General features: G+C 42.7%; 1 protein-coding gene across 3 annotated transcripts in view; it reads left to right on the top strand.

Moving 5' to 3' along the window:
* Window positions 1-20,638, top strand: part of MCM3AP (minichromosome maintenance complex component 3 associated protein) — a 126,587-nt gene that overhangs the window by 38,080 nt on the left and 67,869 nt on the right. For all 3 annotated transcript variants that reach the window (XM_084820465.1, XM_084820450.1, XM_084820460.1), the window contains 8 exons: window positions 5,804-5,943; window positions 8,179-8,376; window positions 11,068-11,336; window positions 13,117-13,279; window positions 15,237-15,397; window positions 16,677-16,918; window positions 18,452-18,624; window positions 19,332-19,432. In XM_084820465.1, coding sequence (XP_084676591.1) covers window positions 5,804-5,943; window positions 8,179-8,376; window positions 11,068-11,336; window positions 13,117-13,279; window positions 15,237-15,397; window positions 16,677-16,918; window positions 18,452-18,624; window positions 19,332-19,432 — 1,447 coding nt within the window. The remainder of the gene's footprint in view (window positions 1-5,803; window positions 5,944-8,178; window positions 8,377-11,067; window positions 11,337-13,116; window positions 13,280-15,236; window positions 15,398-16,676; window positions 16,919-18,451; window positions 18,625-19,331; window positions 19,433-20,638) is intronic.

The following is a 20,638-nucleotide window of genomic DNA, read 5'->3' as shown; positions in this document are numbered from 1 at the left end:
AGGAATGGTCAGATCCTGGGACAGTGGACAAACCTTCCAACAGTGATGGTTTTCTTCCTATTCTACCCAAAGCTGTGGCTTCACTGAGCATTAATTCTTCTCAGGAGACAACCAAGCAGCCTACCAGAAGTGAAGCATTATTCCTAGACCCTAAGCCAGCTAACTGTGAGATACTTTTTCCTTCCTGCTTTGAAAAATTGGTTAAAGTTGAGTGGAATGCCCCCTGCCAAGCCAAAAGGAGCTTCAGCATAGGTTAAAAACTTCTTACCACAGCCAATTATGGAAGAACTTAAGGTTCCTTTAGTTGATGCTCCAGTGGCAGCCTTACTTTCAGGAGCCATAAATCCTAAGGTGGGGACTCCCCCCCCCCCCGATCCTAGTGAAAAACGTATTGAGGCAGCGCTGAAAAGAGCTCATGAAGCTACAGCGTGCTTCCTGCGCAGCTTCCTTTTTTTTCTCGAGTCACTCTCCTGTGGGTTGAAGATCAGCAATAAAGAGGTGGAGAGTTTTTCCTTGCTTAGGAGTCTTTCTCAGTTATACAAGACATACACCTTTGTTTCAGATGCCACACAAGATTCCATGATTTTTGTGGCACATTCCATTTCTTCAGCCACAATGGCAAGACATTCACTGTAGCTGAAGCACTGGAACGTGGATGCTTATTCCAAAGGAAACCTAAGCACAGTTTCTATCAAAGGAACACGGCTCTTTGGAGAGAAAGCCCTCAAAACATTTTAGCAGAAACCAAAGATGAGAAGAGGGTTTTGCCCTCTTCGTCAAAGAGGGATGAGAGGAGGTTCTCTAACCGAGCTCCCTCTTCCTCTTCCTCCTCTTCTTCCTTTCATTCTTTCAGATTTCCATTCAGTTCATCCCTTCAGCCATGCACTTACAAGTTCACAAAGCCCACATGGTCCAGAACCAGGTTCCAACCTAGATCTCAGACCTTCAATCTTGGAAGGTCAGGCCTGCCCCAATCCTCTAAAGTTCCTTGCCAACAATTCTGACTCCCTTCCTGCATGTGTCAGAGGAAGGCTACAACACTTCCTTCACACATGGGAAAGGACAGCACTGGACACTGGGACTCTCAACATTATTCAACATGGCTATTTCCTGGACTTTCACTCCACTCCTAGGAACAGGTTTCTTCCCTCCTCACTTTCTAGGTCCATTCACAAACAGCAACTGATGGCAGCAGAAATTGCCCACCTTCAGGAGATAGGGGCAATAGAACCTGTCCTACCTCCTGAGCACTTCCAGGGGATATTTTTTCTTCTCTTCCTGGTCCCCAAGAAGGGGGGGGGGGTTCCTCCTGGTGTGCTATACTGGATCTGAAACACCTCAGCAGGCTTGTGGCATACTGCAGATTCAGGATGGAGACCCTCCAGGCTATCAAGGACGCTCTACATCAGGGGGATTACCTTTCATCCACAGACCTTATGAAGGCTTATCTCCACGTTCACATTGCTGTGCAACACCAGAGATTTCTCCACTTCTTCTATAAGGGACACCATTTTCAGCACAGGGCAATGCCATTCGGCCTGGCATCAGCACCAAGAATCTTTTCCAAGCTAATGCTAGCCCACCTCAGACTCAAGACCATTCACATTTATTCCTATCTAGACGACCTTCTTCTAAGGTCTCCGTCACTGTCAAAGGCCCATACAGATCTGCAGATCACTGTCTTGTTTCCAAGAAAAGATGTTCTTGCTGGGTCTCAATATCCTGCTTAGGGATCGTCCCATGGGCCAGGTTACATTCCAGACCCTTGCAATGGCTGCTTCTCCCCTTTCAGTCCAAAATAATCCATAGATGCCACATCTAAGTAATTCTGCCACAGTCAGTCAGAACTTCTCTCCTCTGGTGGGGAGCACCACACAACATAGCAAAGGGCACACCCTTCCAGGAATCCTGTCACATCATTGTGACCACAGATGCCAGCCTGGAGGGTTGGGGAGCTCACTGCCAGGGCCATCCCATTCAGGGGATCTGGCTTCCCAAGATGAAACACCACACTATCAACTGGCTGGACTTACAAGCAGTCCACCTTGTCATCAAACACTTTGTCCAATTCACTTTGTCCATTTCTTAGTCAGAATAGACAGCACCACAGCCTTAGCCCACATAAATCATAAAGAAGGAATGAAATCCAAATCCCTTCACAAGGAGAGCTCTTCCTTCCTCCACCAGGTGGAACACAGCATCATGTCTGTCATTGCACAGCACATGCAGGGGACCCTTAACATAGAAGCCAGTTTTCTCAGTTGGCTCGACCCAGGCGAATGGACTCTTAGTCCAACAGTTTTTCAGAGTCTTTGCCATCACTTCAGCCCACCCCTGGTGGACCTATTTGCCTCCCCGCTCAACAATCAACTACCTCCCTTCTTCTCTAGGCACCTAGCTCGAAGAGCGGAAGCCATAGATGCTCTCCACTCCCCTTGGCCCAGACTTTACTCATTCTTGCCATTTCCACTTTTGGCCAAGATCCTCAGGAAAATCAAGGCGGAATGGGCAACCATAATACTCATAGCAGCCTTTTGGCCATGGAGTCTTCAGTTCTTCCAAATCCTACAATTGGTGGAGTCAGATGCCTTGTTCCTTCCATTGACACCCAGCCTTCTCACGAATGGCCCCATGTGGCATCCGGACTGCAGCTTGCCATCTGCCTACTGAACGCTGCACCTTCCTCTTCTTAGGCTATTCAGCCAAGGTAATAAACACCATTCTATCTTCCAGGAGGCTATTCACCAATATATGAAACAACCTGGAAGGTGTTCATTCGTTGGTGCAGGAGGAGATGTGCAGATCACAAGATGGCAGGAATCAAAGAGTTGCTCCTGTTCCTGCAAGTGGGGCTAGATATAGGACTCAAAGCAAACATGCTTCGAAGACAAGCCACAGCTCTTCCTTCTGTCCTTTCCAAGCCCTGCCACAAGCTACATAGTGCTCATCCGCACGTTAAACAATTCCTCAGAGGAGCGTCGCTTATCTCCTCTCCAGTTATACATTTTTTCCCTACATGGAACCTGCATACAGTCCTTTCTGCTCTCACTGCTATGCCCTTTGAGCCTCTCAGAACTGTATCTCTACATTTCCATCACTTAAGGTTTTATTTCTGGTAGTTGTAACCTCTGCCAGGAGAGTTTCAGAGTTATCAGCTCTCCCCATGAGGGACCACCTTTGCACATTCAGCAAGGACTCTGTCACACTCCAGCTGGATCCATCTTTCATTCCCAAAATTAACATTCTCTTTTACAGAATGCAAGAAATGGTTCTTCCCTCCTTCTGCCCTAATCCTTCTTGCCCCTCTGAGTGGGTCTGGCACAACATGGATGTTAGAAGAGCCATCAAAATCTGCCTTAAGAGGACTGAGGAACTCAGACATTCTGATTCCTTATTTGTTTCCATTCATCCAACAGCTTTAGGGCAGAAAGCTTCCTGTGCTACCCTTGCCAGGTGGCTCAAAGCATGTATTTTTGCAGCCTATGAGGTTAAAAAACTCCCTAACGCACACATGTTACAGCATGCTCTACCAGGAGTGCCTCAGCAGCTTTTTCTACTAATGCCTCCTTAGCAGAGATCTGTAAGGCAGCCACGGCCTCACGCCATACATTCGTAAGGCATTATAGGATGGACAGATATGCTTCTGCCAAAGCAGCCTTCAGATGTAGAGTGGTACAACAGGTACAACCCAACCATAGGGTCAGCCTGCTTTGGGGCCCACACTATGGGAATAGTAGCTTTTGTACATCCCGTGATGGATATCTCCTTCACACTGGATAGGAATGGAAAGTTGGGTGCTTACCATTAAGTTCCATTCTGATTTGGTGCTCAGGAGACATCCATACCACACCCTCTGGCAGGCTGACCACTGGTGTTGATACTAGCAGTTATTACAATTTTTCTCATGGAGTGTGCCATTACCCAGAGAGGGGTTTTTCTCCTTTTCTGTTTTACCTTCTGTTTTTTTAATTACTACATTAATGGCTCCTCAATAGCTTCTCTGTCCAAATGCTTGGCTAGGAAAAACTGGCTGAGAGGAGCCACAGAGGCTAGGACCAAGGCAAAAAGCTTGGTCACATGTTCCTTGCCTGTCCTGGGCAGTGGGAGGAGTTAACCATGGTGGATGTCTCCTGTTCACCAAATCGGAATGGAACTTCATGGTAAGTACCCAGCTTTCCTCTTCACCATGACAGCTTTTCAGATAGACCACTATCATGTCTCCTCTTAATCACCTCTGGGCAAAGCATAATCAATGGTTCCTTGTAGGACTCTGTTTCCAGACCCTAGATTATTCTGATCATCCTTCTCTGGACACGCTTTAGTTTGTCAATATCCTCCTTAAAATGTGGCACTCAAAAGTGGACACAGTAGTCCAAATGCAGCCTGACCAGTGCAGAATAGAGTGAAACGATTTCTTCCTGTGACTTGGACACTGTGCTTCTGTTCATGCAGCCTAAGTTCGCTTTTCTTTTAGTGGCTGCTGGCTCATTCAGCTTGTGACTCGCAAAAGCACCTAAATCCTTTTGAAATGTACTGCTGCCAAGCTAGTACCCATCCTATATGCGTGCCTTTGATTGTCTGTACTTTACATTTATCTCTGTTGATTTTCATCTTGTTAGTTTCAGCCTAGTTTTCTGGGCTATCAAGATCCTTTTGAATCCTTTAAAATCCATATTAGCGTAATATCTTTATTAGGACAAGCAAAAGATCACAAAAGTGTACAAGGTTTTGGACTCTCCAGATCTCTGCATCAGGCATCTCTTCATGTTGCAAAAAGCATGTTTGGAGGAGGTGTGGGATAGGGGAGAAAGGGGGAAAAAATAACCCTACTGATGATGGTGAAGTCACAGAGTCTGCATGTTCAGAGTCCCGAGATTAAATGGAGGAGGAGGGGTCTGCAGACATTCAGATTAGGCTGTGATGGTTAGAGCTGCCCCTAGGTTTACTGGGAGCAAGAAAAGGAGAAATATTGGATCCCCCCTTTTTGAAAACATAAAATCTAGCTGTTACTCAGAAGTGTTTCAAACTAGCCGAAGTACACAGGCTCCTTTTACCAGTGGATTGCAGAGAGAATCTAGGCAGTCTGCATATTTCTATCTGTGGTAAAAAATGGAGGATCCACCATTTCCCAGTTGGAAGGGAGAGCAGTGTGCAGGAGAATCTTTGCTGCTATCTTCGATCTGAGACGGCAGGGGGGACTTGGGTGGTGGGGAGCCTGGGTAGCGCTGTCTTACATATGTTCAGCAGCATATGTCTGTATGTGCATACAACTGTATGTGCGATCAGGAATTCCCAATAATGAGTATAGAACCTGCATACATGTGTAAAGGTTGATAACAGAATCAGAGGACAGGGCCAGCAGCTGAAATCCAGCCCCCCCTCATATGGATGGAACATGAGAACAAGGCTATAGTTATCTGAAAAGAGTTAATTACAATTTTGAATCTACCCAGTTTACTGGTATTGTTCCCACTCACTATATTACTGATTAATTTTATGAAACAAGGCATTTTTAGAAATCGAAAATTTCCCGTGGAAAAATATAGCAACATAATTTTTTCTGAAAAATGTTGTCTGCTCTACATCATTACCACAGAGAAGCAGCACTCCTGAAGTTCAGTATGTACATGAAGGGGGGTTCCACTGGATTTGAATGTGTGGTGCATTGCCTGGATCCTGCTACTTTGGTCATTGTAAAGACTGGCTTACTCATAAGAATTAACAGTTTCCTAAAAAGTGGAGACAAAATCCCCTGGGGGGCACACTATCTAATTTTTAACTTCTCTTATTTATTTATTTTTAGCTCGAGTAAAACAAATAGACCTTGGCAAAGCTAAAACTTTTGTTGGCACATGCCCAGACATGTGTCCAGAAAAAGAACGTTACATGAGAGAGACAAGAAACCAGCTTAGTTTCTTTGAAATGATCCCAGGAACTGACAAGGTAATAGTAAACAAACACTTCCCATGGCAAGGTGCCGCTAACTGAGACCCATTCTAAGAACAACTTTGTTGTTATTTGAGTTTGGATATATTATGGTTTTGCAGTTAAAGCAAGGTCTAAGTTCTCTTCTTGCTGTACTGCAGACTCTTGGCATGATTTTGTGGTGTATGGCTTGGTCTGTATTCTCAGTGTCTACAGTATCCTGTAGGCAGCTTTCATCCACTCCATCCTTGGTCTTCCAAAATGTGTAGCAACCCCCGCTCTCTTGTTGGAAACTGGCCTACAGACAATCACTTCAAAAGCTTGGATCGCACATTATATTTTTGGATCTATTTGTATGGCCCTGGATCCTTATCTTATTTATAAGATGACCCTTACGTCTCTGCGTGGATGAAATTGCTCTGGAATAAGATCAGTTCTCTGGGCTTATGCCCAGGGTCTGTACTAATGATGGAAGCTAAGCAGGCCAGAGCTCTTCTGTCTGAAAGGGTCAGGGATTATGATCTACAAGCTTTAAGTTCTGCAGCGGATAGAACTTGCTGTCCTCTGTTCTTGGGTGCAAATCTGAGTTATGGGCTGGTAGAAGCGAAATATCTCTCAATCCTTAACATTCCCACATATTGGCGTGCACTTACTTTAGCAAGATTTAATGTCTTATCCTCTGCTTTGTTATAAGGGCGGTTTCAGAAAACTAGGCTTTTAGATCGTATATGCCCATGGGGGAGGAATGAAATCGAATCAGTTATTCATGTTTTACTTTGCTGCTCCTGTTATATAGAGATTAGAGAGAAATTACTGTCTGATACTAGATCAGATATAAATGTACTTCTCTACTGTTTTAGGACAACAGAGGATAGGGATACAATCGAGGCTTTTGCTAAATTCTTCTTGAATGCTATGAGAATAAGATCTCTTCAGAACTGATTTTACTGTATATTTCCCAAATGTGTTTGTAGACTCTTTGTATTTTTTTATGTTCAGAGTCTGGTCAGTGACTGTAATATAGATGATGATGAGTATCCAGATAAGATAAAATCATAGTTGTGTCTGTGTTCCCCCATAACACACATGCACAAATAGTGAAATAGATGGTCCTTTACCTAACAGTAGGATTAGCAAAGCAGGACCACTAACAGACAAGTAAAAGCATTCCCCTAGCATACAGAAAAATATTAGGTTACAAATTAATTCATCTTCCCCATACCCTTTCAAAAGCTCTAAGACTAAGTCCTCCAAGAGGCATGGGATGTTCAGGGCAGTTCAGTGTCAGGGAGGTGGCAGGAAAGTGAGGAGAGGAAACTGGCCTGATTTAGCCCCTAATAGATGTGCCCACAGATACCTGTCTTGGCACCCACCAGGCTCCCTGCTTCTCCTGATTTTACTGTCTTTATCTGGAATGAAAAGTTTTGTATTTTGGAGCTCAACCCCCACCTCTGCCTTGTTACTTAGGTTCTTGGGTCAAGCCCCAGCCAAGTACAAGGGAATCCTCTTGTTATCTCTAATCAGAGACTGGAGATAACATGAGGCTTCTTCTCCCCAGGTCAACAGGTGGGGCTTGGGGATGGGTTGGGGCTTCAGACGGGGAGGGGCCTACAGGTGTCCAACCAGGAAAGTAGGCTGGATGGGGCCAGCCTGCAGGCCAGAGTTTGCCCTCCCCTATGCTAAACTGTGAAGTGAAAAAGTCCTACAACTCCCAGCATATCCCACCAGCCATGCTGACTTGAGGATGCTGGGAATTGTGGGACTTTTTTCTGTCTAAACATGCATAGGATTGTGCCCTTTTCAGGCAGAATGAGGAGGGAGTGCAAGGTTTGGAAAGGCATCAGTGAGCAGTTTCATTTTTGAAGTGCTCTTGTCTTGTGTCTCTTGTACCCAGGCAGGTTAAGTCAGGATAGTGGATTTGGGCATAACAGCAAGGCAAGCCAAGATTCAAAAGCCAACTTTGAACCATCATTTCAGATTGTGGCTTGTTGGCCGCAAATAAATCATAGTTGACTGCACGGGTTTGGATGTACAAACAAACCACAGTTAAGCTAAATGAAACATGGTTTAGCACTGCATCAGAATACAAACATTAACAATTATACGTTTGCTTTCTCAGTGAATATTGAGAGATGTAAACAGTGGCAAATCTTTTTCAGACCTTGCCTTGTAAAAGGCAGGAACATGGCTGAATAAGGTAGGAATAGTTCTTGTACTAAGGAGTTTATTTTTATTTTATTTTCCCTTTCTCAGGTTGACCATACAACAGCAATTAAGGAATACAGTAGGTCTTCAGCAGACCAAGAAGAACCTCTACCACATGAACTGAGGCCTTCGGAGGTGTTGAGTATGACCATGGACTACTTAGTAACACAAATCATGGACAAAGGAGAAGGCTGCTACCGAGAGTGGTACGATTTTGTATGGAATAGAACTCGTGGGATAAGAAAGGTAACCATTTTGGGGTGAGGCCCTTGGATTTGACAGAATGCAAAAAAGTAGTTATTTATTTATGAGACTTATCCAAATGAGGTAGGAATCATGAGGATTAAAACGGGGCGCCATTTCATGTTTCCCTTGGGCAGGGTGGGGGTGGTGAGGAAATTTCAGTATGTAGGAGAGTGCAAAGTTTAAAAACCTACTCTTTAATGTACGCGCGTGTGTGTGTATGTATACACTGTATATCAGAGCATTTGTTTTGGTTACATTTTATACCTCATAACTGTGGCAGTGTTACCAATATATCCCAGGCACTTTTTTAAAGCAAAGAGATTTGTGTCTTAGGCATGCATACTTGGACTCAGCCCTCAGTCATGTATACGCTCATGGGGTCTGAGCTAGTAGTGACTGACCACAAAAGAGATTTTGGGGTTGTGATGGATAGCTCAATGAAAATGTTGAACCTACTGTGAAGAATTTAGGAAAAGTATTGAAAATAAAAATTCCATAATGGCTTTATACAAATCTATGGTGCAACCACACTTGGAATTCTGTGTACAGTTCTGGTCACCACACCTCAAAAAGGATATTACAGGGGGCTTGAGCGACTCCCCTATGAAGAAAGGTTACAATGTTTGGGGCTTTTTAGCTCAAAAAAAGGCAAGTAAGGGAGGACATGATAGAGGTGTATAAAATTATGCATAGTATTGAAAGAGTACTAAGGAGAAGTCTTTCTCATAATACTAGAACCTGGGGTCATCCATTGAAGCTGAATGGTGGGAGATCCAGGACAGAAAAAAGGAAGTACTTCTTTACACAGCTCTTAATTAAAATATGGAATTTGTTACAACAAGATGTTGTGATGGGCTTCAACTGGGAAAGCTTTAAAGGGGAATAAACAAATGCATGTAGCCTAAGGCTGTCAATGGCTAGTTTTCATGGTGGTTCTATACTACCTCCAGTATCAAAGAATACTTCGCAATACTAGTTACTGTGGAACACAAATGGGAGGGTGCTCTTACGCTCATGTCATGTTTGCCACTGGGGGAACAGAATGCTGGGCTAGATAAGTCTTTTGTTTGATCGTATATGGCTCTTATGTTCGTCAGATGACTTACAGCATTTGGCCACTCAGTTTATTTATTTATTTATACCATTATTACCTAATGTTCATTATAAAACAATCCCAAAGTAGGATATAACAAAACACAATAAAATCATACAGCATCAATCGATAAAACAGTAAAATAGGGGAGAACAGAAAGACAGATGAAAGCGTATTTACATGACACCATAACAGACTGATTCAGTAGCCTGGGTGAACAAATAACATTTTTCATTGATGCTAAAAGCTTGTAGGTGTAAACTCCAACCATGTATGAAAGGGGTGGGTTCCACAATTGGGGTGCGTGCATCGAATCCCAGGAAAATGTGTCACTGTTAGATCTTAATATCTGTGCAGTTTGTAGTATTTGTGAGCTGCTCAGAGGTTTAGATGTTCTTGTGAATAGTCATGTGTGGTCAGAAATGGTGAGGAAACCCCCACGTGGTGTCCCTGAAAGACAGCCAGCTTGCAGTGGGGAGGGGTATAAGTTTTGCAGTCTTACAGTATTTGGAGTCCTGTAGGGCTCCAATAGAACCAGTGCAAGCATTGGCCATAGGAAAAAAAGAGAATCTATGCAAAGTAATTTCTTAGATTGCCTCCAGTAGTGATCTCTTCTCTCATTTCTTCCATTTCCTCCTTGGGTCCAGGGAAGTTGAAATATGAATTGCTTCAATTGTTTACATCCCCTCAAAATCAAATTGAGTGATGTCTTTTTTTTTAAAGTGTTGATTGTAAGTCACCTTGGGAGCCTGAATTGGGCCGAAAGGTGATTCATAAATAAATATGGTACCTTACTTATACCTAGCTCTGCTATCTTCTTGGCTGTTGTGTATAGCCAGATTTTCCTCATCTTTCCAACATACACCTTGTTTCCCAGATTGCAGGGTTCATTTTCCAACCTCACACAGCACACTGGGATATTTTTTTTAGATCTCGTACTTACTGACCCAGTTCACATGACACAGCAGGCTCATTGTGAGTTATTTAACCTATGATGAGCCATGACGTATGCCAGGCGCCATTTTGAATACGCAACCCCCAGTAGGGTTGTGGTGTGTTGTCCAAACCCGGCCAAACGTGGCCAACAAACCCTACAACAAAACGAGGATTATGCGAGGTTCTTTAATCCTTGCATAACCCCTACTGGCTGGGTTTGGATGACACACCACAACCCCATTAGGGGTTGTATATTCAAAATGGCCCAGCACATGTCGTGGTTAAATAACTCACTGAGCCCAGTGGGTTCTGCACACTGGGCATAATGGCTATTTATGCTCCTGTCACAGTTACTTTCCTTGCGAACACCTGTTTCCTTTACTTATCTCCCCCATAACCCATGCTCTACCAGACTTCTTCCTCTTAAACTGCTATCACTGGATGAAGGTGAACTCTAGGGTACTTCCCCTATCATCGTAGACTCCTTGGAATGGGATCAAGGGGTGTCTAGGGTAATTACTGTTGTGTTAAGAATTGAACTAGTAGCAGTATTTTAGATGGCAATGCCTTGCAGGAACATAGAAATCTTTAAAGGGTGCAATGTAAAGCATGCAAATAAAATTGAAGATGTCTTAAGTTTTTGCACTTTTATGTTTGGCCAGGATATAACCCAGCAACACCTCTGCTGTCCTCTGACAGTTTCCTTGATTGAGAAATGTACCCGTTTTCATATCCACTGTTCTCACCATTTATGTGAGGAGCCTATGTCAGCTTTTGATGCAAAGATCAACAATGAGAACATGACTAAATGCCTCCAGAGCCTGAAAGAAATGTATCAGGACCTTGCAAACAAGGGTATTTACTGCAAGAGTGAAGCAGAATTCAGGGGATATAATGTCCTTCTGAACCTCAACAAGGGGGATATTCTCAGGTGAATTTTTAAATGGTTACAGCATTGATTTGGTCTCTTCCACTGGCAATATTTGCAGAAGTTGTACAAAAATACAGAATGGTATGAAGTATTCACTGTTAAGATGGAAGATTTATTATTGTATGATACTGTCATAGAACCAGAGTTGGAAGAGAGGAAAAGTCCACCCAGTCTAATCTGGGGCAGAGCTATCTACTCCTTTTACATTTCAATCTACACAAGTATAGGGTTTCTAGCCAGTTATTAATGACAAATTATGGTTTGTCTTTGCAGTCAAAAACATAGCTTTATTTGTTTTAAAAGAGTACCCAAGAAAGTAATTTGATCAAGTGAAAGGCTCCTTCTCAATACCCCCTTGCTAACCACAGTAGCACTGATATTCTCTCTTCTTGGAACAATCAAAGGTCTGCCTTCTGTTCATTCTAGTAAAGCAGATGAACATGTAAGGTCTAGATGATTTACCCGTGTTCACAGACCTGCTGGCAAGACCTTCAACAAGGATATGTTCTGCAAAAGCATGCAAAAAGCAGAATAAAACAACCTTTAAAAAATAACTAGTTAAACAAGTATCTTGAGGCACCTTAAAGACTAACAGATTTATTATGGCTTACACTTCCATCAACCTCAGCCTACTTCATCAGATGTGTGATGAATATTAAGTAAAAGGAAAACTGTAAGCTAGCTAGAAAACAATTAGATGCAAGAAGTACATTCTGTGTATAGGCTAAGGGAGCAATCCAATGACCCCTAGACAGAGGTTGGGAGGCCATAAGATATTTTGGATTCCTGGATCCAAGGATGGAGATAGTGCTCCGACTGTGGATCCAGGAATCTGAGCTCCCTACCTCCTCCCCCTCCCCCTTTCAGCCAGCGTGGAGACAACCATGCTGGCTGCCTTTTCTGGGGTTGCAAAAGCTGCCTCGGAGAAGAGGTAAGGAGGTGTTCCTATGGGCAGGGAAGGTAGGGGACTGGAGAGGCTAGCTTATACCATATCCTGAGCCCTCTCCAGCTTCCTTCCATAATGACTTAGCTAGACGGGTGAAAAAGTCCGTCTAGTTAAAATGTAGAGCGGGAGGCACAGTGGAGGTGAGGATGCTGCTCTGCACTGGATACTTGTAAGCCTCTGAGTTCAGAGGCTTACGAGTATCAAGGGTAGATACCATAGCACTGCGCCATAACCCTTGTATCTCAAGGCCTTTGGGCAACACAGCTGACAATTATTTTCTTGATCCATGTGAGAGTATGTGTATTTATCTCCCAATTAAAGATAACTCTTCATACATCTGATGAAATTGGCTCTAGTCCAAGAAAACCTGTGCCACAATAAATCTGTTTATCTTTAAAATGCCACAAGACATTGTTCGTTTACAGCAAATAAGACAGTTATGCACCTGGAGTTAGATAAACATTGAGTATTAGAAAATAATTAGTTTTTAGTCAAATAAGCAGACATTAAAATAAATGTTTAAATACTTCAGCTCTATCGGGGCAATCTCAAATTTAACTGCATGATTGTGTGTGAATCTGATGCAGGGGTGGACAACTTGTGGCCCTCCAGATTGGCCTACAACTCCCATCAGTCCTAGCCAGCATAGCCAGTGGTGAAGCATGATGGGAATTGTGGCCCTCCAGATGTTTTGGCCTACAAGTTGCCCACCCTCATTTAAAGCCTAAGTACTTATGTGTTTCTTGCTGCATTTTCTGTATGCATGTTCCACACAGGTAGCTTCCATCATTAACATAAAACTAAGTAAATTCATGTCCCTCTTTGTCTCAACAGAGAAGTGCAGCAGTTTCGTCCAGCTGTCCGAAACTCCACTGAAGTTAGATTTGCAGTTCAAGCCTTTGCTGCATTAAACAGTAACAATTTTGTCAGATTTTTCAAACTTGTGCAGACAGCGTCTTACCTGAATGCATGCTTGTTACATTGCTATTTCAGTCAGGTAAGAAATAGTATTTATCTGAGGTGATATTAGGGGAGGAAAAATCCAGAATTTACATTTCTTATCTTTCTTAGATACTTTAGCCGCATTTGGGCATTCAATTCCCCCACATGATTAGAATCATGAGAGGGAGAGTGGGGATGCTGTAGAGCCCTGCATGATCAGGTTTCTAAATCGTGCAAGGAGTCAACATAAGTACAGCAGACATCCTAGTGCAGACATTCAGCCTGAATGCATGGAGGGCAGCAGGGATGGCCTGTTGGGAATGTGCCAGAGGGGGTGGGGGCATCCCTGCCCCATCATGTGATTGAAATCACATGAGAGGTAGTGAGAACTTCTCACCTCAAACCTAGGTGAGAGGTTTACCTAGGGAGGTAGTGGGTACCTAGGGAGGTGGTGGGCTCTCCCACACTGGAGGCATTCAAGATGAGGCTGGACAGCCATCTGTCAGGGATGCTCTGACTTGGATTCCTGCATTGAGCAGGGGGTTGGACTCGATGGTCTTGTAGGCCCCTTCCACCCCTACTATTCTATGATTCTATGAAATGGGAAACCAGCACTCAAGGGAGAGAGATGCTCACTCCAAACGAAGGCCTTATGAAGCAAATACTAGGTCCATCCTAACAATGAAGGGATTCTCCTGCCTGCCAACCAGAAAGAAAACTCAGAGTAAGGCCAATTGTCCAGATAGGTTTGTAGATGTGTTTTGCATTTGCAATCTCTGGTGTCCCAAAGCTTAGCACTCCCGGAGATTTTAACTCTCCCATACTATTTGCTTTGACCGTGTCAGTCTGGTACTGGTGTCTCATGGTACCCTTTAAAATAGTAGCTGGAAATAAAAATATGATTTGACTTCAAAATTACTCCAATTTAATATCATTTTTATTTATTTATTTATCACATTTCTATACTGCCCAATAGCCAAAGCTCTCTGGGCACAACCATTAAAAACCTAAAATGCAACATGATAAAATACAATATAAAAGTTTAAAACGACAGTATAAATAAAAATAGAAACCAAAATAAAAGCCACTAGCAATGCAAAGATTTGAAATACGGTGAAAGATTTGTTCAAAAGAACATTACAAATAAGAAATCAGTTTTTCAAGTTAGCACTGTGAGAGTGTTAACTCCTGCCAAGATAAAGACAACTTGGAGCAGAATTAACTGCATAGTGTTTCTTGTGCTTTGTAATTTATTTTATTTTAATTTTTTGTACAGACTGGCTTTTTTTTAGAAAAACAAAAAAATGTACTAGGGTGCTCTTGAAGTGATATAACCACACCAAAAAAGACAGGATTTTATGATATCAGCAACATGCTAAGTTATTTTCCTTACCCTGTTTTGGGAAGTTCCTGGCATTAGAAACAGAATGGACGGTAGTTTCACTCTCCATCCATTTTAGACCCCTGTAGTTTAGTAAGTGTGAGATAAATAGTTATAGATATATATGAAGGGAGGGGTGGGAAAGACGAAACACTATGGGGAAATTGTCCCCATAATTGTTGAGGAGTACATGGAATAGGAAGTGGTTCAGATTTGCTAAAAATGTTTTACAAATTTTTCAAACAGCTGCAAGGTTTACAGCTTGAGAGGCTTAAATATATTAAAGGGTCAGTTTGGGAAACATTGGGCTATAGAAGTCTCAAACATAATTTGGTAAAGTGTAAGCAAGACATGTGTTTCTCTTTCATTGGGTGCCATCCAATGTTGCAATGGATGGCTTCCTCTTCCTCTCTGCTCCCCAATCCTCCAGAGCAGATAGTGTGGTGCATGGGGGGCTACAGGGGAGAAGGGGAATTTGTTTCACCAGTAGTGTCCCATTGGCAGACGGACATATTTCACCCATATTTCACCCATTGTCACTTATGTGAAAAGCCAGTTTTCTGCAAGAAAATATGATGTACTAGAATTAATTTTAAAAAATACTAACAGGAGCTCTTAAAATATTTTTCAGATTCGTAGAGATGCTCTAAAGTCTCTCAATATTGCTTATACTGTGAACACTCAAAGATCCACCATCTTTCCACTAGATAATGTGGTCCGCATGTTACTCTTTAGGGACTATGAAGATGCAACTGATTTCATAAGTTATTATGGCCTGAGTGTGTCGGATGGGTAAGTGCTAGATGTTGCATATCCACAGGAAGAATTGTTGTGCTCCAGAGACAATAACAAGAAATGGAAAAATGTTTAAGAGCTGGGGAATTAGAGGGATTTAAAAGTGACTGAAACCAGTTCTCTGGATCATTTGAGTTGAAAGAATCAAATCTTGACATTGAAAAGGTGGTCATAACTTGAGGAAGAGTAAGGTTCTCTTCCCTTGTTAAAACAGTTCTATCTCCTAGCAATCAGTTGGGGTAACTGTATTTAGTGGCTGTATTAAAGAGTTTTTGGATTCTAATTGCATGCAAATTCACTGAAGCCGAGTCCAGACAACAGTGCTAGCAATGGACAGAATCTGGGAGTCATAATGACATTCTTTCATATATATTAATATTGGTCACAGTTCTCTGAATGCTGGCCATTATGTAGCCAAATGGCACCACTCATGCAGAAGAGGGAGGTGTGAGCAGGTTTGGGGGAACACCAAGGTTTGCAAAAACAAAAAAGAAAAAGTCTTGAGCAAAAATATCCTTTGGGGGGGGTCCCCTGAAACCTCCTGATGTCCTGAGTGGCCACAGAATGCTGACTGTTAAATGGGAAAAATTGAGAGGTCCTACTTGATCTTCAGAGAGTGCAGGACAGGAAGGCCTGGCGTGCTATGGTCCATGGGGTCACGGAGAGTTGGACACGACTGAACAACTGAACAAAAACAACTTGATCTTCATTAGTGGAATTCACTGTGATCACTTGGCTTCATAGCCGTGAGGTGCTGCTGTGCTCAGAAGTAATGTAGTGATTCCCTTGAAGCGTGCTCAGAATCTGTAGCTAGTGTAAAGTCTAGTGGTCGTGTAGGTTTATGTCTGGGAGCACATCAGAGCGGTACAGTAGGATTGGCTTTCACTTGCTACAGTCTGTCAGGCATAGTTAAGTACCCTGTTACTGGCCTAAAATGGTCGAAATAACTGGAGCTCTATAACCAAATTACTTCTTCTTTTACTGTCCCCATAGACTACTATACTATATTCAGTACAGTACAATACTTTGTGGTAGGGTTTTTTGTTTTTTTGGCTCTGTGTGTATATGTGTTCTGTAATTTCACTTATCAGTGCACATCTTTATTTTCTAGTTCTCCAAAATAACCCCAAGTAACATGAAAGGGGAGATACTCCTAAGAATTTGCTGTTGCTTACTGTAGGTGCATGTGCTAAGCATATATTTATAAACAACCATGAAAAAATCTTATTATAGTCATGGAATCAGTTGTTATGTGTCTTTCATTTTGCTTTTACAGTTTTGTGGAGCTGAATCGGTCTGCTTTTCTGGAACCAGAAAGCTTGCCCAAGCCAAAGAAATCACTGTTTGTTGGGCAGAAGTTAACTGTGTCAGTGGGGGGAATTGTCAATGGGGGGCCTCTCCTATCTGTGACTCGCCATGTACCTGTGTGTAGCTTTAATGCGCAGAACAAATACACAGGGGAGAATGCTGCAGTGGATTCAGCCATCAATACTCAGAAAGTCAGTGTTGACGTGACAGGTGAGTCAGAACTCGCACACCAGAAATACAGAGGTGGGGTAAGGAATTATGGCCATAATGCAAAGAGAAATCCACTCACTCACAACTGATACATCTTTCATACACATGTATTCTTTTACATAGTAATAATATTATGAATAGGTAGCATGTTTATGTTGCTTTGGAGTGTTCAAAGTGCTTCACATACATTGCCTTACAACAATTCTTACAACTCTCTAAGATAGATGGGTATTATCCCCTGTTACAAACGGGCTGAGGCTGAGAGTGACTTGCCTAAAGCCATCTAGTATGTTCATAGCAGAGGCAAGATTCAAATCAGGAATCTTCTGATCCATGGCTTGGTCTCTTAGACACTAGTCTGTATCAAAAAGAGAAGTGGGGAGAATGAAGAATATGCTGACCTTTGAATCCTCCTAATTGTTCACCAGACACGTGTCTGGTTACCCACTGAGTTGACACTCAGCAGTTACAATGAGCCCTGTAGGATTAGGCCAGGGGGTAGAGAACCTCAGGCCTGGGACCCAAATCCAGCCCTCCAGAGTTCCCAGTCAGCAGTGCCCTGGCCCACCCCCTTTCCCCTGACCATCTAGTGTTCAATGATTCCCTGGCTTTCATGCATTTTGTCTTCATTCTGAAAGGGTGAAGTGCCTGCCCTGAGGCTTAGTTACTGGCAGTAAGAACTTTAAAGTAAAATATGCTGGTTTTTTTGGACCCACCCCTTTTGCCCTTGGCCCTGCCCACTACTGGAATGTGGCCCTTGAGAGTTTCTCCAAAATGGAATATGGCTCTCATGCTGAAAGAGGTTCAAAACCCCAAAACAATGCTTAGCCTAGGGGTTCATTGTTACATCTCATAGTCCAACCCCTGGCAGAGTCTGTCTTCTCAAAAGAACCTTTCTCCTATGCCAGTTTGTGGACTACTTTCTGGTGAACTAAAAGGAGAATTCACAGGTAAGCATTGTCTGTTTGGGAAAGAAGTGTATTTGCCTGCTTTTCTGCTTTAAATTTACCTTGCTTTTCTGTTACTAACACTCAGTGATTTACATTCAATAAAACAGCTTAAAGCAGTATAAATTAAATAATCAAATAATAAAAATGATAACTATAAAAACAGTAACTGAACACCAAAATGGATTCTCTTTGTAACCTTGATCTAAATGGTTAAACTTTTAAGTGTTATGTCATAAACACAACTGCTTAATGTGAATCAAAGCATCCTGTGAAGGTACCTTATACCAAGTTATCTAGCTTAGTACTGTTCACTTCAGCTGATAATGGCTCTTCCAGGTCTCAGGTAGAGGTCATTCCCAGCAGAGCTAACTAAGCTAACTCCCCATACGATCCCTGAAGATACTGGTGCTTGAACCTGGAGACTTTTGCATGCAAAGTATGTGCCCTGAGGTATGGGTTCTTCCTTTCAGAACTGGTGTTGGACAAGCCTGCCTTGCCTTGAAGAAAATGCTGTTTTTTAAAATAAAAATATTACTTACTTTTCTTAGTAGCTAGATATTAAACCTCTTGATTTTGTCTACAGAACCAAGAACAGAAGGGACTAGTGTAGTCTCTGAAGTGCTTCAAGTTCAGCCTTCATCATTACTCTTACCACCGCCACCGCCACCGTTCCCTTCTTCTGCAGGGTGCACCTTCCAGCCTAGTGTACAACCTTCACCTCCCCCTCCAAAAGCTCAGCTTGTTTACAGTGATATGGTGAGAAGCTTCAGGAAATGTGTTCTATTTCTGTTTCACCATCACACAGTTCATAAAGACAAGGAACATTATTTTATATTCAGACTTCTGTTTTAATATAAGACTGTTCTTGATGTAATTTTTCAAATCTTTAAAAGGGGAACATGATACAGTACTACATAGGTATTTATTTAATCTCCATACTTCAGCTACTCATTTCTGATGTGTCAAATTTGGACGTGCCTATACCATGACTAGGAGGCAGATTCAGTCTAACTCTGCTTCTGTAGGCAGAAACTCCCAGCAGCACCTGCCAGAATGGCCAATGGTCAGAAATGCTGGGACTTTGAGTCCAAAACATCTAGCAATCTACTTTCTGCCCGTCCCTGCCATAGGTTAGAAATTCACACCCTCAGTTATGATTGTGGATCAAGCTCCCCTTTCTCTTCCTTAAACCCACAAATTTCAAGCATAGGAACTTTTTCCCTATGGAAACTATTGGCTTCTGAACATCTGTACTTGGCCCTTGCATCCATCTGATAAGAGTGTTGATACCAGAACCTAGATGCTGATGTCAAAGGTATAAGTTAGTTAGAAATTAAGTAGTGGTTTTTATGCTGCCTGACTGAACTTTTTTTACTCTGTGTTTATTGATCTGAAATATCAGATCTGAGAGAAGGTTTTGAGTTTGAATACTAATTCTCTGTGTCTTTTTTTCTTGTTCCCAGGACATTGCAGAGGTGGTTGAAGACCTTGTAGGTGATGTGCTCAAAGAAGAATGTGGAGAAGTCAGTAATGCAGGTGCAGCCTATATACAGTCAGCGATATGGTAAAGACACTTCTGCTGCACTCAAGTGTTATTTAATGACATTTCGGAATGAATTGTTGCTATCTGTATGTTACTTCACTTTTGCTTTAAATTTAAATTTTGCTCTTTTTTGCCTAAAATTTAACATTGCTCTCAGAAGAAGGTCAGTGCACTTGCTGTGACTAAATTTAAAATATTACCTGGAGTTTCCCCCCCAAAGCAAATTTAAATACCCAGAAAAAATTGAGGCTGCCACACCATAGGAAAATTTGGTGATACAAATACTTCATTCATCTCTATTTTCTTAGTCACTGGGCAAGAGAGCAGGGAGAAAAGGGTTAATCGATCTTCCACTTGAAGGCAGGGCTGTGGAGGAGATTCCTGCTATATTCAGTTGTTCTGGCTCTGCCTTTAAAAAGAGCAGGACCTCTTCACTGCTCTGGAGCCCTGCTTGACAGTGAAGCCAGTATTTTTTTCTCTCTCTTTTCCATTCTTCCCTCTCCTTCTTGCCAGCTGGGAAAGGGAGGGGCTTTTTTTAGCTGGGACTGAGACACAGTGGGCTCATTGCTGCAAAGACTGACAGAGGCCTCCTCACTCACACATCCCTCAGACAGTCCAGTCCCTCCCCCTTCCAAGATAAAGAAAAGGTAGGAAAGGGATAGAGCACTTCACAGATTGCTCTTAATGCTTCTGCAACTTCATTGTATCTCTCCCTGTACCTGTCGGGCCATAGATCCAGGCAAGGAAGAATGTTAAGGGGCTGTAGCCTCCAAAAGAGGCTCCCTTAGTGCCAGTAAAAGCACATGGGAGACTCTTGCGCCTTTGCCACCTTGTGTTTGGCTGCCTTTTTTGTGAGCCTTTCCTTACAGGAGTGGATTCCCGCACCTTCAACTTGCACCTCTCCATAGGCTTGAAAGTGGAAACCCCACCCCCTCCTACCCCTTTCCCCTTCTCTGAGCCCAGATGAAGATGAAATTAATCCTCAGGTCCTTTGTTGCATGGCAAAGGATGTTGCTGTTGATCTGGCAAAAGGCCAGAATCAAGGCAAATGGAAACAAAGGACTGCAACGGAAGACCCTTAGGTCTTCCTCTAGTCCATGGGTGGGGAACCTTTGGTCCTCCATACATTGTTGGACTTCAGTGCCCATCAGGCACAGCCCTCATGGCCAGTGATTCAGTATGATAGGAGTTACAGTTCAGCAACATCTTGAGGGGCACAGGTTCCCA

The sequence above is a fragment of the Heloderma suspectum genome, chromosome 1 (assembly GCF_057233095.1).
Source record: "Heloderma suspectum isolate Gila_16-S chromosome 1, 16-S_ref, whole genome shotgun sequence".
Classification (NCBI taxonomy): domain Eukaryota; kingdom Metazoa; phylum Chordata; class Lepidosauria; order Squamata; family Helodermatidae; genus Heloderma; species Heloderma suspectum.
This window is presented reverse-complemented; position numbering and strand designations above follow the sequence as displayed.